We start from the raw sequence: 20,020 nt of genomic DNA, 5'->3' as shown, positions 1-20,020 counted from the left end.
TTTCCATCTAGTATCTGAAGAATGATGCAAGGTCAATATTGATCACCTTGAGAGGGTAAGAGAAAAGCTAGGGAACACAAAGAGTGCCAAAACATTCTACCATTGATAACCATGTCAAAGGTGAGTAAGGTACGCCATCAAATAGTCAGCATGCATGGTTTAAGACTAACTGGCAATTAGAAACAGGTAGTCAGGTCGATTGGTGAATGGTCATATCTGATGAAAACAGGTCATTGCGAAGTAAGAAAGAATAGCAGATTTACTCCCATATTAGATAGAAAACAATGCAGGCTCTCATATCAACTTAATTACCGCTGACAGAGATGCTAATGATGATACGCCAGTAGAATGTAGATAACCATTCAGTAGGGTAAGGTAAACTTTGCATGCTGGAACACACCTGTGCTGTTGATCTAGTTAGCTGATCCCTGGTAACCACTCCCTCCCACAATATTGAGTAGGCATAAACCTGCATTGCATGAGGATATTAGGTAGTTTTGTACAGACAGAGTTTATTCTCAAGGAACTGTAATGGTAGAGACTGTAGCATGATAGACAAGTTATTAGTCTAGGGTCACTGAGCTTGTTGTCCTGGGTCTATTAGCTCTTAACTGAAGCTCCTTCAGATTTTAGCCTAAGATCCAACTGTTTGTAGCCAATGTTCAGCAAGCTTAGTTTCTTTAGTTTCGGAATGAACTGACTGACTTTACACCTGTTCACTTTCTTTCCATTCCAAATGTTTATTGTAGACTAAGTGATGATGTCTATGACTCGTCTGGGACGTATTATGAGGCACCCTTGTTCTGACAGTACTGCTAACACTCTGATCTTTGTGTATGATATTAATAAAAAGCTCGCATGATTTCACAGATTGTGTGGTATTTATAGCATAGTAATGCTGAGTTATATAGAGACAACAAGATGCTGTCAGATTGGAATGTCACAGTCATCAGAATAAATTTGTAACGATATGAATCTGCTCTGCCACTTGTTAATATTGCCATCTTGCTAATACATAAAAGTGCTGACAATGTTACAGGATGATTAATAGTGTACCTGTTAGTTGTTGTGGTGGTCACTCTTTAAGTATTGAAATGTCTGCTAGAAAATGAACCAAAAAATTATTATTATTATTTATTGTATTTTTAAAATGAGAACCGTATTTCATCATCAAATAGAAAATAATCACGATATAAAACAACTATTTTCAAGTTTACTACAGACTGACCTCTGAACTACAGCTGCCAGTTCCTATTTCTAGAGTATTACGCTTGTCAGGTTGTAACAGGAGACTAAAAATCATACTGCTTGACTATTGCTGTGGAGTTGTTCTCTTTTTAATTCCATCACTCATCAGTTGATAATACAACACTGCTTTCTGATTCAATCTTGGTACTATAAGAGTGTCTCCTGTTACACACAAGTCAAGCACTGCAGAGAAACCTCCCTTTTCTGTATCCACGAGTTTACCAATATGTTGACCTGTGAGAAGAGACAAACTACTTTGGTAAATCCATCACAATATAATAATAATAAAGTATAAGTATTTAGTGAGTGAAGGTAAAGTCATGTAACAAGTTCTACCTGGTGAAGGTGAACTTGCACAAGATTCATAATTGATTTTATCAGAAAAATTGATATTATTTTATCATTTGTGTTTGTTTTTTTATGTTTGAGGTGATCTGACTGCCACCATGTTTCAAGATTAAAATCAATAAAATTTGATCACGGTTAAAAAGCTCAGTTTTGAGCGGGTCTAAAATTTGTGATGTACCAAGCACCGTATGGGGAAAGAGTTCATGAGCAACAAATATATGGTTTCTTCTTTAGCTGATCATCGGCATGAATTTTTTATTTAGGTCATAATAAATGTTATCATAATAATGCCGTAATAAACGTTATCGCTAACAAACTAGTTGTCTGTGATCTCAAAGTTTCTCGTTGTTAGAGAATTTAGTATTCACAGTTAGACTTGGATAAATTAGGCATTAACGTAACTGAAGATAATCTCTCAAGATAGTGGTGTTTCAGCAAATATCTGGGCAAAACTTGAGGAATGGAAGTAGTAACACTACAAAAACATCATAGATTGTGAGAGAATTCACCGGTCTACTGAAAGACTATTTGCTTCAATCCGAATCTCCTTCAATCACTGAGTAGGGACAATCCATCAAATAACAGCAGAACTATAACGTGGCCTCTAGTTTCAACGAAGCAGCCTCAGACTTGTATGAGCGTCAAGTGGTGAAAGATTGGGGCAGACAGCCTATGGTTGGAGCTGACAGGTGTTGTGCTGTCGAGGAGGATATGAGAATGCAGGTATATCTATTTTTTGTTTGAGTCACTTCTATCTACTAAACTACTACTTACTACTCATGAATACATATACTAACAAGAAATATTGCACAATTGATTGTAGTAAGTCAACTCATTATTTATTACTCGGCCTCTCTAGTTTTAACAATTTTTTAATTTTTTATCGTTTCACCTAACTATAAATAATGGCTATGAATAGGTAAGGAGAATGTAGTAACGAGATGTCTAGAGATTAGAGGTCAATAATAATAATAATAATAATAATGATTGTTTTAGTATCAAATGATGTGTTCGATATTCTGCAGGTAGTGATGGAATATGTTTGGAGGCCCCAGTTGGGTCTAAAGACTCATTTTCAACTTCAACTGGGTGAAAGCTTTAACTATAAGCTAAGTGTTTAGTTTAGATTTTCTCTGGTTGTTTTAGCTAGTAAATTAGATTAATTATTAGAATTCATGTTCACGCCTCATTTGTAGAAATTTGAGAATAATGCATCGATCAATGCCAACCTTTGAATCCCGGAAACCAACCTTCAAATTATTGACTTGACACACTTATGCTTTTGTTCAACATGCGTTCATTTTTGTGATTTTTCACTCTCAGTCTATCCAACTCCCACACTGAAAACTTACAGTAAATATATGTTAGAATAAAAACCAAGAATCAGTAGATATAGTTTTCCATGAAAAAGACTTTATCAAAGTAGGTATCTTGTAAAATCTAGCATGCTTATATCACATTTGCTCATTTTGCTCATATCACAAGATGTTTATGTTTCTTTACCTATGGAGAACCTTGTAAAATTATATAATGAAATAATAATGTTGAAGATAATGCAAAACAGTCTTAAAAATTATCATGCAAAGTATCAGTCACATACCCTACAGGATGAAAATATTCGATGGTTATAAAAATTCGTGATTTCGCAAACAGTCAATTCCGCGAATTAATAAATTCCATGAATTAATAAATTCCGTGAATTAATTCTATTTTTAATCACAAGGGAGAATAACTACTGCATCAAATTAAAAACTAGTCGCTAGGCTAGTTTTTAATATAAATACTAAACGTAGTTGAGTTCCAAAACATGTATCAAATCATTGCCTGGGCTTTGAGCTAACACCATTGCCAATGCATCACATTTCTTTACAGAATTATTCAAGGTTGTCACAAGATATGCAGAATGGCGTCATCGCAAAAATAGCCGCTAGGCAGAAGTACTAAACGTAGCCGAGTTCCAAAACTTCTTTAAAATCATCGCCAGGCTTCGAGTTTTATTGCCATTGCATCAAACTTTACAAAATTATTTAAGGTTTTCCCAAGGTATTCGGCATGGCTTCGTCATCGCAAAAAATCTCTCCTAGTCTTTTCACATTGAAATCAACTCCAATCTCTAATACCGAAGTTGAGGATCATGATTCTGATCTGGACATTATGGTATGTATTTGATTTGCAGTGCAGATACTTTTTCCATAATTAACTGCGTTAGTTAATTCTTTTGTTTAAAAACTGATCGCTTTCATTAAATACTTCAGCTATTGTTTTTGTACTTCCTTAACACTTATTAATATTTTTTTGTGTTTACTGCAGATTGAGAATGAAACAACCTACTCCAATTACGAAAACTAGAGACAAGTAATAATATTCATCAAGGCAGGAATATTGGCAGAGAAGCAACCAGTCAACCTAGACCCCTTCATTGACAACAACTCCTTGATATCGCTGTAGCAAACATGATTATATTATGTAATTTATTTCATGTATAGATATATTATAATTTATTACAAACTTGAGTGTACAAATAAAATATTTTAAATACAAATAAAATTTTACAAACGATGAATTTTAGTAAATATAAACAGTTTAGTCCATATGACGGTTGTCTAGCAATAAAATTAAACTGGTTTTCTTGATAAGTGAATACTAGCGTGTAATGGTGCTCTTTGACTAGTTATTTTGGTAATAGCAGCTCTGTCGCTGTCACTGTCTTGGGTAGATGTTAAAGGCGATTCTCTCGCTACTACATGACAGGTAAGAAAGTTATCATCAGAACTCTCCTCGTGGCTTACTATTGCAAAGTTCTGCCGGTTGGCCAAAAATTTGTGCTCGTAAAGGCATTTTTGTTCCTTTTTTAAAACAGATATATTCTCCTCGTAAGTAGCTGCGGTCACTGCTACCTCAATTTCCAGACCTCCCTGAATGATTGGTGATCTTGTAAGAATGACATATACCACCCTTGCAGTCATTGTGCTTGCGTGTATGATGAAAGATCTCTCTCTCTCTCACTAAAACAAATAATGAAGCGGTAGGGATGGAAAAAATAAATATTGCGTTTTACCGCAGAACCAAAGTGAAATTCAACAATTTAGTAAATAGTTTTGAAAAAATTCATTACTTACCACAAATTGTTGGTTTATCAAAGGCCTCCAAATCGATGAATACTCGTGAAAACCTCTGAACGCAGCAAAAAATTTATAGCTTAGCATGATGGCTTAAGCTATGGTGTACATCGCGTTTCGGTGTATGCGCACACCGAAACACACGGTGTGCGCATGCGTAGGGTTAACTCTACTGCTAGCCGCAATAGAGTTAACTCTTCATAGAGAGTGACAGTGTTCAGCCGCGAATAAATTAATCCGCGAATATGCATGAAAAGGCAATTTTCGCGAAATTTAACTCCGCGAATAAATTCATCCTGTAGGGTAATCATGAATGAAAAATGTGCAGAACATATTGAATACATCTGAGCCTCACTGCCACCTGAGCCAAAAACTTGTCTGATAGATGGGTTTACAAAGTTTAATCAGAGCTGTATTGGCAGGTAATTTTGCATAGTTTGACTCAATTCCAACGGACTCAAGATTAGGAGCTCCTCTAAAAATTCTATGCTCCTAATGTTTCTAGAATTTGGTCCTAGAGTCCATACCACAAACTACCAACCTGGTGCAAAAGCTTTACTAATTCTTTGCCTGACAAGTTTATTTTGAGAGTTGCATTGTGGGTACGTTGTTTTAAAAAGAATTGGCGTCATATTTTGCGTTCACGATTTCGGACGACTTAAAAAACCATTCATTTTGTACTTTATCAGCTAATCAAAAGTGATCAGTAGAAAAATTTTCTTCAAAATGATACTAATAATGACTAAATAATGTTGACTATCTGTGTCTTTTTGAGATGCAGTTGATTTCACCATATATTCAAACATACTCGTTGCGAAGACGCGGCTTGTTAGTTTTTATCTAGTAACTAGTCTCCACCGAGGGTAGCAACTGAGAATTTCGCTGATACAAAATCCTCAATGAACTAAGTATATTCGGAGACCGAATTACTGTAGACTCACAAATTCGTAGTCGGGTACTCATACCTTTACAAAGCATTTAGAGGAAGCTAATGGTACAAATTTTAATTACCTTATCGGAGACATTTGAGACACCTATAGCAATATATATGTAGCTAGATTTTAAGTTTTATTCCAACAATCATGAGCAAATGCAAATTAAATATGTGCCAATACATTTTATATAACAATAGCCAATAGAAAATGTAGATACAATTGAGAGACAGACAGACTCGAGGGTATATATTAGTGTTAGGCCGGTAAGAAGTTATCCGCTCTTACTGACATCGAGGGATTCCCGGTATCCGGGAAAACCAATCATTTTCGGTGACAGCTAGTTATCCGCGGCCGGTTTGATATGATCGGTATTTATCTGTAAAAGCCTATCGGTAACTGGTTATCCGGATAGATTTTTGTTTTTGACCGGCTACAGCATTACCAGCGACGTGATGCGCGAGAAAATCTCCCGCGCAGTGAGCTGCCTATGAAAGAGCTCATTTGACGTTTCGCTCAGAATCCACCGTGTAACGGAATGAGATAACAATCGCGCGTCAATTGATGTTATGGTTAATTGCAAAAACGCCTCTTTGATGAACACGCTAATCAAAAAAAGTCTCTCAGTGCACATTGGCAATCACAACTTTTTTCTCAGACATTCTGAAAACACAACACATGCGAATTATATTATAACTCTTTCTTCAACGAACATTTCCACGCTTACCTATAGGTATCTAGTATTATATTACGTCTTACATTGATAAAATGTAAAACGTAATACACGTTTTATATTTTATCAAATATAAAACGTATATTACGTTTTATATTTGATAAAACCCCCGTTTGATATTTGATACATTTGATACGTTTTGTATTTGATTTATCCCCCACCTGCGTTATATAAAAATGGGCAGTAGGTAAGCTGAAGTTAAACACACACTGAAAACCATATATCGAACGACAATACCAACAATGCCGAACCTTCTTAGTTGGCAAAGGATACCAAAGATGGTAAATACCGAGGATACCAACATCGAGAAAATCATAAAAATCATTGTTGATTTTAATCTTGAAACATCTTAGCAGTCAGATCACCTCAAACATCAAAAACAATAGTAGAATACTAGTAGAATACTTTTTGATAAAATCAACAAAAACTTTGTGCAAGTACATCTTTAAAGAGCCCATTAGTAAGACCAGAGAAATATAATATAAAAATCCTATAAGTCAGTGAAGATCAAGCAGTGTAACAGGTTCTATAAATAGTATAATATTATATTACATGGTAACAGTAGAACTTACTACATACCAGTATCAGCTTGTAGCATGTGCATCTCTGTATGGTCTGAGTGCACAGGTGTCACCAATATATACTTCTTCATATAACAGGCTACTCCACCAGGGTAAGTCACAGCCGTAGAAATCCACATCACCTCACCTGTTTCTATATTCACTCTAAACACTGTTGATGTGCGATGTGAAGCTACTACAACTGATTCATTGTCAGGAACACAGAGAGCCATTGTATCCCAATCACCATCTTGCGCACAAAGTATGTGTTTAATAACTTGTCATCTAGTGAATAGACTGTGAGACGTTTGTTAGACCTATCAGGGACTACTACTTTCTCTCCAGTAACAATCAGTTTGTTAAAACAAGTAGATTTATCAGGATGAACCCAACTAGTGATTTGTGTACCATTCATATCAGTTACACCAACCTTTCCTGAATGTGCCAGGATATAAAACCTGTCATTACATACACAAAGTGCAGTGATGGCGTGTATTCCTTCTATAGGTGAGAAAGAAGTAACTGAACTGTCACCATCATCTATCTTATACACAGTTGACCCTTTACCGCCTACATATGTGAATCCTTCATAATGACAGACTGTAAGGCAGTCTACTACATTGTCTACCATACTCTTGAACTTAAGGGATGTCGGAGGAAGAAGTCGGCTGACAGGTATAGAAGCAGCATCTACCATCTTCAACTCTATTTCTCTTGCTTCAGCTGTAGATATATAAAGACATATGAACAGAGACCAATTATAGTATAACATAGTCACAAGTATTTTATAAAGAAAGATGAACAGATACCAATAGTATAACATAGTTACATATATTTTATAAAGAAAGATGAACAGATACCAACATTATAGTATAACATAGTCACATATATTTTATAAAGAAAGATGAACAGATGCCAATTATAGTATAACATAGTCACATATATTTTATAAAGACAGATGAACAGATACCAACATTATAGTATAACATAGTCACATATATTTTATAAAGAAAGATGAACAGATGCCAATTATAGTATAACATAGTCACATATATTTTATAAAGAAAGATGAACAGATACCAATTATAGTATAACATAGTCACATATATTTTATAAAGAAAGATGAACAGATGCCAATTATAGTATAACATAGTCACATATATTTTATAAAGAAAGATGAACAGATGCCAATTATAGTATAACATAGTTACATATATTTTATAAAGACAGATGAACAGATACCAACATTATAGTATAACATAGTCACATATATTTTATAAAGAAAGATGAACAGATGCCAATTATAGTATAACATAGTCACATATATTTTATAAAGACAGATGAACAGATACCAACATTATAGTATAACATAGTCACATATATTTTATAAAGAAAGATGAACAGATGCCAATTATAGTATAACATAGTCACATATATTTTATAAAGAAAGATGAACAGATACCAATTATAGTATAACATAGTCACATATATTTTATAAAGAAAGATGAACAGATGCCAATTATAGTATAACATAGTCACATATATTTTATAAAGAAAGATGAACAGATGCCAATTATAGTATAACATAGTCACATATATTTTATAAAGAAAGATGAACAGATACCAATTATAGTATAACATAGTCACATATATTTTATAAAGAAAGATGAACAGATGCCAATTATAGTATAACATAGTCACATATATTTTATAAAGAAAGATGAACAGATACCAATTATAGTATAACATAGTCACATATATTATATAAAAAAAGATGAACAGATACCAATTATAGTATAACATAGTCACATATATTTTATAAAGAAAGATGAACAGATACCAATTATAGTATAACATAGTCACATATATTTTATAAAGAAAGATGAACAGATGCCAATTATAGTATAACATAGTCACATATATTTTATAAAGAAAGATGAACAGATACCAATTATAGTATAACATAGTCACATATATTTTATAAAGAAAGATGAACAGATGCCAATTATAGTATAACATAGTCACATATATTTTATAAAGAAAGATGAACAGATACCAATTATAGTATAACATAGTCACATATATTATATAAAGAAAGATGAACAGATACCAATTATAGTATAACATAGTCACATATATTTTATAAAGAAAGATGAACAGATACCAATTATAGTATAACATAATCACATATATTATATAAAGAAAGATGAACAGATACCAATTATAGGATAACATAGTCACATACATTTTCCAACCTTGAACTTAACATGAACTCTAGTGCAAATATATATAGAGGTAATTTCACAATAGACTAAAGACTCCAAAACTTTAGCACAGATCTTAATACTAACATCATAATATTAGTAAACCGCTAGTAGTTCTATACCTGAGGAGCAACTCTGGTTATTTGTTCTTAATACCATCATTTATGGTTGCGTTTGCTCTGTAGGGTTACAGGTAATATAATCCAAATTTACAGGCCAACAGTTTATTTTCTTAAGTAGACTCAGAAATACTACTACGTAAAGTTTTGCAGTCAGTCAATAAGAATAAGATGACAATAAACCAGTAAAAATTATGTATATCTACGGATTGCTCAAACTCCGCCCTAAGCATCCGCATATCTCACTTTAATTCATCTCCTGGCAAAGTTCTAAGATACCAAACAACCAGGCCTTGTTATAAAAATACCGATGGGCTGAGCCGGCAGACCAATGAAAATTATCTGCAGTGTGAGCTCTTGAGCTAAAAAATGGCTGACCCACTCGAAACAAACTCACCATGTAGAATGTGTCCGACAGCAGTGTCAGGGGTTACCAAGACTGTGCGTGAGACAGCCAGTCGTATGGGCTCACCCCCTGTCTTCATGGGGTAGCCATAGGTTGGCCCAGGGCCTGCTAAAGCCACCCGAGGACTCGAGGTGACATTCACAAAGAACTGGCACAAATGCAGGACACAGGCAGAGTACAAGTGGACACCACGTACCGGGCACTCTTACGATAAAAGGACCTGACCAGAGAGCCACTAGAGCTGAGGAATCAGGAGCTCTGTAAACTGCACAATAATCGGCCATTTCCCTTAATACAACTAGACAGAGTGCTAAAAGTCAGAACTGACAGTGACCCTGAGGAGATTGGTCAAGAGTTGTGATGTGTGCCAAGCCGCGAAGTACGGTAGGATGAAGTCAGCCGAAAACAGGCAGAGACTGTATGAAGAACGTCCCTGGTAGAAGGTAGTAGCAGATTTGGTGGGGGCACTGCTAATGACACCAAAGGGTAATATGTGGATATTGGTAGTAACTAACAATTCCATCTGATGGCAGAATGCTTTGGCCCTTACAGAAAAGCCATTGCGTCAAAAGTTGATAGCAAGCTATATGAAAGAGTCTTCTGTTAGATGGGTTTGTCGGAACAGATATAAATAGACCGAAGAGCACAGTTCAAAAGTCAACTAATGAGTAAAACTATGAGTAAAAATATGAGTGAGATGTGCTAGCTCTGGCATGCGGAAAAGTCACACACAAACACCCATATCACCCTCAAATTAATGGAGCAGCAGAGCGCAATATTTGTCAACTAGGGGAACCACTCAGAGCGCTGCTACTGAAAAGAGGCCAGGAGAAATGGGACATGTCGCTCATCCAGCTGATGAGGGCAGGACAGGACATCCAGCTGATGAGGGCAGGACAGGACATCCAGCTGATGAGAGCAGGACAGGACATCCAGCTGATGAGGGCTGGACATCCAGCTGATGAGGGCAGGACAGGACATCCAGCAGATGAGGGCAGGACAGGACATCCAGCTGATGAGTGCAGGACAGGACATCCAGCTGATGAGGGCTAGACATCCAGCTGATGAGGGCTGGACAGGACATCCAGCTGATGAGGGCAGGACAGAACATCTAGCAGATGAGGGCAGGACAGGACATCCAGCTGATGAGGGCAGGACAGGACATCCAGCTGATGAGGACAGGACATCCAGCTGATGAGGGCAGGACAGGACATCCAGCTGATGAGGGCAGGACAGGCATCCAGCTGATGAGGGCAGGACAGGACATCCAGCTGATGAGGGCAGGACATCCAGCTGATGAGGGCAGGACAGGACATCCAGCTGATGAGGGCAGGATAGGACATCCAGCTGATGAGGGCAGGATAGGACATCCAGCTGATGAGGGCAGGACAGGATATCCAGCTGATGAGGGCAGGACAGGACATCCAGCTGATGAGGGCAGGACAGGACATCCAGCTGATGAGGGCAGGACAGGCATCCAGCTGATGAGGGCAGGACAGGACATCCAGCTGATGAGGGCAGGACAGGATATCCAGCTGATGAGGGCAGGACAGGACATCCAGCTGATGAGGGCAGGACAGGACATCCAGCTGATGCAGGACAGGAAACATGCTAATGCTTGAACATGAGCTGTACCTGCCAGACCAACTGGAGTATCATCCTCCACCCATAGAGTCTCAGCCAGCCTATGAGTACTTGGTATAGCTACTCAAAAAAACTGGAGAAGAGACATACCACATACCAACAGGCGCAGATAGAAATCGCACAGAAAGACCAAGAGGAGAAACCTCTCTACGTCCTTAAATATGGGTCTAGATAGTGAATAAGCAGTGACAAATAGGAGATAACCCCGAGTTGCAAGCCAGATTTGTGGGACCATACAAATTTATAAAGGTCTGTCCCAACTAGGGTTGCTCGATAGTCGACTGCGATAGTCGGTAGTTGTTTTCTCGAGATGAATATGTTGCCTATTTTTAGCCTATAAAAACATCCGAAACTTATATATCGTTGTCGAATAATAAAAAAGAATACAGCCCGATAGTTTTGCAAATTCAGTAAAACTCGGGTAACTCACCCTCGGAGAGCTCGAACCACTGACCTCTACCATCTAGACAGATCATCGCCTATTCCCATGCGTATGAGCACTTGAAGCCGTACGGTGGCGATGTTACACTTCCAAGAGCGATCCGTAATGCACTGCTGTATGTAAAGGCTTTAGCGTTTTAAAACAAAGTTTTCATTACCGAGGAGTTTCGCTCCAATACCATCAGAGAACTTAGACGTTAGATGTTAAATGAAGCCCACTGTTTTTTTATCCAAAAAACACATAAAATGCATAATTAATATAAGTGAAACTCGGATAACTCGCACTCGGATAACTCGAAAACACGGTTAACTCAACGTATTTGTTTGGTCCGTTCCCACGCAATGATAAATGGCTTTAGATAACTCGACAGAAACTCCGTTAACTCGAACAGTTTTTTGCCAAACGGCTACCGAAACGGTTGTTACTATCGCGTTAGAATATCATTTTATTCCAAGCCATAGAGATAAACATCGACTTTTAGTAGTTCTTAGGCCTCATTATTACCAACATCGGCAAAATATTTTCATTAACGACTTTTTTAAAGGTTTGCAGAAATCAAATTTTACCAAACATCCACTTAGCAATGGCCCTCCGAAAACAGATGGTTGATATTGGAAGAAGAGAGCATTCAATGTGAAATTGCTCAAAAAGTGCTAAGCATCAAGAACGTTGATGAGGGTTCAGACTTGTTATGCCATTATGCTTGTTATAAAAAGTACTGTAACAAACTCGTTATCGAAAGAGCTGAGAAAAGACTTAAGAGACAGAAAGAATGTGATACAGCAGAAGAGGTAAGATTAGATATTTATAACTTTACAAATTCATAATGATTAATTACTCCATGATGATGGTACTTTGGTGGGAGAAAAAGAAAACATTTTCATTTTTGTCTGCATATTTTGTGAGCAGCAAAACTAACTCTTTGCAGTTTACATGACATGTTATAGCCTACAATTTAGACATAAATTTATAGACAAATTACATGTATGATCCTTCCTTGGTTTTTTGCATATGACCACACAAACTATGCTAGATATGGCACGCTGTACTATGCAGAGATGACTAATCTGAAAGTATCGCATAGCAAGGTGTATGAAGAAGAAGGGGAATTTTATTTATCAATCACGACATCACTGTCCATTCAGCTCTATCGCTTGTGATCAATCTATTGAGCAAACAGTTAAAATAGACTCAGTTTGACGGTGGAATCATAGGGTTTACCAAGAATCATCGGTCTCTCACCGCTGGACTCTATCTCATCCGGAACGAACAGCTGTACATACAGACATGAAGAAGATGCTAGTGCCTGGTGATTCAGATGCAGCAAGTTATGAGATGCGTGAAAAGGCATGGAAAGCTGATGAGGAAATGAGGGAAGTCATGAAAGACTCATAACAGCAAGAATAAATCCGTTTGCGTCTCAAACCACCAAACTAGTACATATTACCAGTGGTGCAAAAGCCTCCATTGAAGTGCAGCAGGATCTTGAAATGTCAAATGTGATAGGAGAGAAACAGCTTTCAGAGTTTGTCCAGAAGAGATTAAGCAACCAAGAGATTAATTTCAATGCATCCATCAAGTCAAACAAGCTCAAAACCTTCACCACATTACCATCAGCTAAGAAAAAATCAAAAGAAAAAGTCCTAGAGTGTCCGCACAGACTGTTTGAGAATTTGTTAGTGATCAGCCAACAGCGTATTTTGGATTTGAGAAAAGTGTTATCATTCTCTCTTGACAACATCAGCTGGTCCCTGGCTAACTCTGATGGCTCTATATTGAAGACTGCCAAGTCAGCTCTGATGGCTGCTGTTGAGGAAGATGTTGATGATCAACCATCAATCTATGTTAACCAGGATCAGCTACCAGTCTTTGACGCTGTTGTGGTTGATGCTATGAAATTCAGACCCTGAAAGCTTCTCCAGCTTTTGGCATGGTTGCAAGTCAGCTTTTGCAACGGATAGTTAGTATTGCAAATGTGTATCACACATTTCACGAGGATGTTGTTTGTGACACATATCCTGATATCAGCATTAAAGGAGGTGAGAGAAGTCGTAGAAGTGTGAAAGGAAGACAGAAGGTTGCTGTGTTTAGTTCGAACAAATCAGTGCCAAAAAGGTTTGAATTTTCAGCAGATGGCCCAAACAAGACTGCCCTAGTGAAACTTTTGAAGGATACATGGAAGAAGTCAACTGTGAAGCAGAAACTAGATCTTGTAACAGCTTTTTCTCAAGAATGCCACACGATCAGCTATGACCTTGATGAATCAATCGCTGTAAGCCAAATAGATAGTTTGACACCAGACCACGAGGAAGCAGATACGCGCATGTTATCACATATCGCAAAGATAATGGAAGACAAACTCAGCTCAAAAGTTCTAATCAAGTGCCAGGACACAGATGTTTTCCTAAGCTGTCTATCTCTAGTGGATGAGCTGCCATCACAAAGATTCATTTACTGCTGTGGTAAGAAGCAGTTGAGATATGTAAACAGGCTGTCTGTCTACCGTCCTCACACCCAAACGATTCAAAGTGCTGCTTGAGCTCCATGCTCTAAGTGGATGCGACAGTGTAAGCGCATTCTATTCCAAAGGGAAGATAACTTTCTTCAAGCTGCTAAAGAACAATCTTGAACTCTGTAACACACTGAAATCATTGGGAACAGGTTTTGAAGTGGATGGTGCAATAAGAGAATCTATTGAGACATTCATATGCAGATTATATGGTGAAGAGACAAATTCCATCAATGAAGCACGGTATAAGATCTTCTGCTCACCGTCTCACACATCACAATCACACCAACCACCCACACTAGATGAGTTAAATCTCCCTATATCTAGGGCTGCCCATCAGGCTGCAATATGGAGAAGAGCTAAGCAAATCATCATCAATACCCCATCCCCCAGCAACATGGATGGTTTATGGAAGAAGGAGAGCTTAAAGCTAGATGGATGACACAACAACCAGCACTTCCTGATGTGCTTGTGGACATGTTTTGTCGATGCAAAACTGGGTGCTAGTCTCGTCGCTGTCAGTGTAACAATACAGATCTCAATTGTACGGACATGTGCAGAAGCAGCTGCTGTAGCAATAGAAATAAAGAGGATGGAGATGAAAGTAGTGATGCAGAAGACTCAGATGAGTGTGAATTAGAAGGTTAGTATTCGAGTGGTATTGTAACCAAAGGTGCGCTTCATGTTTGCTTAGAATTATGGCACCTTACAGTGCCTCGCGTTGCGCGTTCACAACTCGAGTTGTACAACTCGAGTTGCCGTGTTGTCCAACTCGAGTTGCCGAATTGAACAACTCGGCCTGGGTTTATGATTAACTCGAGTTGTGTTATACGCAAAACTAACACGGTTTTGTAAAAAAGCAAAGTGAGTAATTGGGGTGTCTCATTTACAGAACATTTACAGAAATTTAATAATAATAGTTTACATATATAGACACATTTAAATTATATATATATTGGCGATATTTGCACATATTTATTTCTATAAATATAACGAGACAAAAACAATTGTAGAATGTAAAAGCAAACTAAAAAACAATCTATGTGAGAGGTAGGCCACTTCTTTTTCAAATTAAAAAGAGTTATCTCTCTAGAACCTGACAAAAAACTGAATGAACACCGAAAATGAACATAGAAATTATTTCAACGGCATTTAATGATGCACCAAAATAAATTCCATATATAGAAAATATAGCTAGAGAAAATGAAATGATGAGATGTTCTCAAGCCGAGTTGTTGAACTCGAGTTGCTGTTAAAAGAACTCGGCCTGGATTTTTGATGAACTCGAGTTGTGTAACTCGAGTTGTACAACTCGAGTAAAACGCGAGGCACTGTAAGGCGCCATATAAAATACATATGTGTCACAGCATATAAAAGACTGACTAATTGCGATTTCACTTGCATAATAAAGTAAACGGTTCAACATAATAAGCATTAATGATGAATATATGTATACTAAAATGTTATATATGCATGGTCTGAGTCTTTAAAAATGCTTTTGATTTTGTTTTGCAGATCTGTAATGATATAGGAGTTGCAGAATAACAAGGACAAACTGTAAAGCTGTCACAAAATCAACCAAAATGGGAATACATAATGTTATATAATACAATTTTAATATTATAATATTTAAAGAATAAATATTTTAGTGTTACCAGAATTGATTCCAACTTAGGTTATTGCTAATTATTTAGTATTTATATGTCATTGTTGGTAAAAGCACATAAAACATTACAGAAACTTATTTAATTAAAATAATATATTAATTATATTGCTCAAAAATGAACAGTCTGAAAGGTGTAAAAACCAGATATTTGAAATCAACTCAAAATTCTGATCTAGATGCCACTCTTATCACATAGCCCACCTTCAAAAGGAATAAATCACTTTTTGTGACAGCTTTTTGATGCCCTCCTGCTCTACTGAAATGAAGGATCACGGTATAGCAACACTATCACAAGGCTACATCTCCTTGTTACAGGACTTAATAAGCTAATATACATGTAAACCTATTTATGTTATTATCAAGCCACATGTTTATGATTATTATCTCTATCATTACATCCATTTTTTATTAGTTCATTACATGCAAAGGCACTGTTGATTTCTAGGAGAATAATAAGGAAGACAATATTATGAACGGCTTCTGACTATAGAGTTTAGGCTACTATATTATAAAGTACTCCAGTCTTTACCTGTTCATCTCTAGTACTATGAAGCTGTTTAATCAGTTTCTCTGTCTTTCTTTCATAGTCTGAGAGTACTTTAGTAGCATCCTTAAGTAGAGCAGACAACTCCCCATCTTTAACTTGAGCCTCAACTTTCACCTCACCTCTTTTAATCTTCAGCAGTTTTATCAGTTCCTTTAGAGACATTGGTTGATGGACCAACCCTGTATGTAGACCAGAGGCTACGGCAGCAAAAAACAACTAATATTCAACAATACTAAAATGATCAGAGAATTTGCGTTTTCTTGTAATATCCAATAGGAGATAATTTCTAGACCATTTTTCATTGGTTAGCATTACCGTTACAAATTATGATAAAATGCATCAAAGTTGTTCATGTATTATCCTATACTGTAACTATTGATTGGCATACAAATAGTTCAAATTATTTTCTAGTACACATTTTACATAACGTGAAAAATTTATGTAAAGTGTGTGCTTCGTACTATGAAAAAAATTCTACTTACTGTAAAGTAAAGATTTTTAGCAATTTTAGTAGCAGACGAAAAAATCAGTAGTATGTGAAAAGTCTGAGAACATGTGTATTTTATCGTATTAGACTGATAAACTGATTTTTAAATTGTTTATCACTTTGTAGCATTCTTGTGACATTTGATGATCAAACATAGCAGAGTTGTTCATACAATATGCTATATTGTAATTATTGTTTGCATGTAAAATGTCCAAATAAAAGTACACTAAAATAAATGCTCATATAATACAAGTCTATTGTAGTGTAATTCCATGTAACATAAATCAGTAAACAATAGCACAGACCTTGATCATATTCCTTGGTACCATCCATACAATCAGTAAACAATGACACTTACCTTCATCACATTCCTTGGAACCATCCATACAACCAGTAAATAATGACACCTACCTTCATCATATTCCTTGGTACCATCCATACAATCAGTAAACAATGACACCTATCTTCATCATACTCCTTAGTACTATCCATACAACCAGTAAATAATGACACCTACCTTCATCATATTCCTTGGTATCATCCATACAATCAGTAAACAATGACATCTACCTTCATCATATTCCTTGGTACCATTCATACAACCAGTAAACAATGACACCAACCTTCATCATATTCCTTGGTACCATCCATACAATCAGTAAATAATGACACCTACCTTCATCACATTCCTTGGTACCATCCATACAATCAGTAAATAATGACACCTACCTTCATCACATTCCTTGGTACCATCCATACAATCAGTAAATAATGACACCTACCTTCATCACATTCCTTGGTACCATCCATACAATCCACACAGAGAACTTTATAGCAAGAAGAACACCCTACTGTGATTGGTTTATCTTCGTGTCTTGTACATTTCTGTACATCATACATCCTTGCTTTTTGTTGATATTCCTCTATTTTAAGAAGCTCTTTGTGCTCAGGAAGGAACTCTTCATGAAGCTAAAGCAGAGCAGAATATACTTAAGTTTTTCCCTGTACACCTAACATCACCAACTAATATCACCTTTTTCTGCAAGAATCCAACATGGAAGGGTGAAACTATTAAACATGTAGAAAGATGATCAATGTTTGAACTACCATAATCTCAAGTAATTATAACTTGTCACTTCTGGACTTGTCACCACCGACAATAAAGTATTAAATTAAACAGTTGACACATAAACATGAAAGGGTTGAGAATTTTAAGGAAACCCTAAACCAAGAGAACAGCTGAAATGTAATAAAAATATGAAAGATGAGTGTGAATAGCAGGGACACAAATATGTTAAACAAGGAAAGCTGAGATAAGCTAACTCACCTCTGCATGTTTAGTACAAATCTTCTTTTTACAGTCACAGCAATAGGTAACAGCCAGTTCATGAGCTTTTCCTTTCTGTACACAAACATCACAGTAGTGTAAGTTGTCTTCCCTTCTTACTGCAGAGGGAAGTCTTGCTATTGTAACATCAAAGACTTCCCTATAATAATAATAAATACAACAGTCTATGTGATATAAACACCCAGAACATGATATATAATGTTAGTTAGTAATACTTACTTTTGAGCTTGGATGTCATCTGTTTTAAAGACTGCAGGTTTATTTATTTCATCAAACAGATTAGTTTAAATTAAGACTTTTAATATGCTTTTAATAAGTAGAGTTTTAGAATAGATTAGAAGAGTCTACACCAAGTACCTCAGAGTTAGTACTACAGGTTGAGTAGACAGGGTGAGCTGATTGGTAGAGCAGTTGGTTTATATATTGAGAGTCATGAATTAAAGTCTTGTCGACAGCAGTTCAAGTGAAGAGCTTTTAGCATGCTTATAACTAACATACACACCAAACTTTATTGCACAACTAGTGTATACAGTTCAATTTGGAACATTGCATATTTTCCTATAAAAATGTGTTAGCTTTAAAAGTTTTTAGCAAGCTTACAACCAATATACACACCAACCATATTGGCACGACTTGTGTATAGAGTTCTATTTGGAACATTGCATATTTTCTACATGAAAATGTCAAGTAATAAGTATAAGCTACTAAGTTTGTGGTTAAACAATTATGTACATTCATGAAAGAGTAGCATAGGGAGGAGCAGTGTAGAAATTTAACCAGCAGCATACATCAACGCATTCCATAAAACTTACTTGCATTTGCCACATCGAACTATCCTGTTAGTGTCAAAGTCTCCAACCAGGCATGGATGACAGTGGATGTGTTGACATGGGAGTGTCCTTGGATCAATCATCTTATCACCTTCCATCATGCAATACCCGCACTCTACTGACTTATTGGAAAGCTCTACTGCTTCTGCCATTGCCTATAATGAATCAAAATTACAAATGCATGTATATGTTATCTCTATATTATCTATAGGCCCTGCATAGAGCAGTAATGTATAGCTGAAATTTTTACACGTTGGCTAGAAGCTGAAAATGGAAAACGAACTAGTACCGAACAATTAAGTATAAATTTATTAACCATTTTAAGCTAGTTACAAACAGACGGTAGAAAACTATGCTGTTCGATTTAGCTGTTTTCACTAATTAATCAAGCAAAATAAAATGTTACTATAGATAACTGTGTTCAACTAACATGATTGCCAAAATATTGCAAACCATTGCGTGTTGTGAAAAATAGAGTAAAATTAGCGACGTTTTCACTCTCATTTAGGCAAATTTTTGACAAATTCGCAATGTAAACAAACCATACGCTGCAATCAGTTGAAGCTTTTCATGATGAAATTCCACAGCAATCCTAGCACATTATTCATTGATTAAAAACAGTGTAAAGTTTAAGTGCAAAACATACATAAACAAGTTCCTTAATAAAATTATTGGTCGCTATTGGACAATTAACTAAGTTCCGAAATGAGCGAATGATTTTTCTCTGAACTACAAGTGCTTGCTCAAATCATCAAAATGTGTGAGTAAAGCAGTATGGGGATTCCCCGTGTATATGGGTGACAGGTCTATGTACCGCA

General features: G+C 36.4%; 1 protein-coding gene across 2 annotated transcripts; it reads right to left on the bottom strand.

The window, feature by feature from the left end:
- Nucleotides 1-1,170: 1,170 nt before the first annotated feature.
- On the bottom strand, nucleotides 1,171-19,373 carry LOC137387834 (E3 ubiquitin-protein ligase TRIM56-like). 2 transcript variants are annotated; one of them, XM_068074347.1, is made up of 6 exons: nucleotides 19,185-19,373; nucleotides 18,352-18,511; nucleotides 17,807-17,993; nucleotides 16,520-16,734; nucleotides 6,960-7,663; nucleotides 1,171-1,482 (listed from the first exon to the last, which is right to left on the bottom strand). In XM_068074347.1, the coding sequence occupies exons 1-5, from the start codon at nucleotides 19,352-19,354 to the stop codon at nucleotides 7,646-7,648; spliced, it is 750 nt and encodes a 249-aa protein (XP_067930448.1). In that variant the 5' UTR covers nucleotides 19,355-19,373; the 3' UTR covers nucleotides 1,171-1,482; nucleotides 6,960-7,645. The 2 variants fall into 2 exon arrangements, with proteins under 2 accessions (XP_067930448.1, XP_067930450.1); XM_068074349.1 differs by having other exon boundaries at nucleotides 16,520-16,716.
- Nucleotides 19,374-20,020: the final 647 nt, after the last annotated feature.

Source organism: Watersipora subatra, chromosome 2, assembly GCF_963576615.1.
Source record: "Watersipora subatra chromosome 2, tzWatSuba1.1, whole genome shotgun sequence".
Lineage (NCBI taxonomy): Eukaryota > Metazoa > Bryozoa > Gymnolaemata > Cheilostomatida > Watersiporidae > Watersipora > Watersipora subatra.
This window is presented reverse-complemented; position numbering and strand designations above follow the sequence as displayed.

Bases quoted from the DNA above. Each gene is read 5' to 3' on its own strand.
- LOC137387834 (XM_068074347.1), bottom strand. From the start codon at position 19,354: ATGGCAGAAGCAGTAGAGCTTTCCAATAAGTCAGTAGAGTGCGGGTAT. The intron at 17,994-18,351 runs GTGAGTTAGCTT...GCTCTGCTTTAG, and splicing joins TTTGTACTAAACATGCAGAG to CTTCATGAAGAGTTCCTTCC. The intron at 16,735-17,806 runs GTAGGTGTCATT...TTGCTGCCGTAG, and splicing joins TACCAAGGAATGTGATGAAG to CCTCTGGTCTACATACAGGG.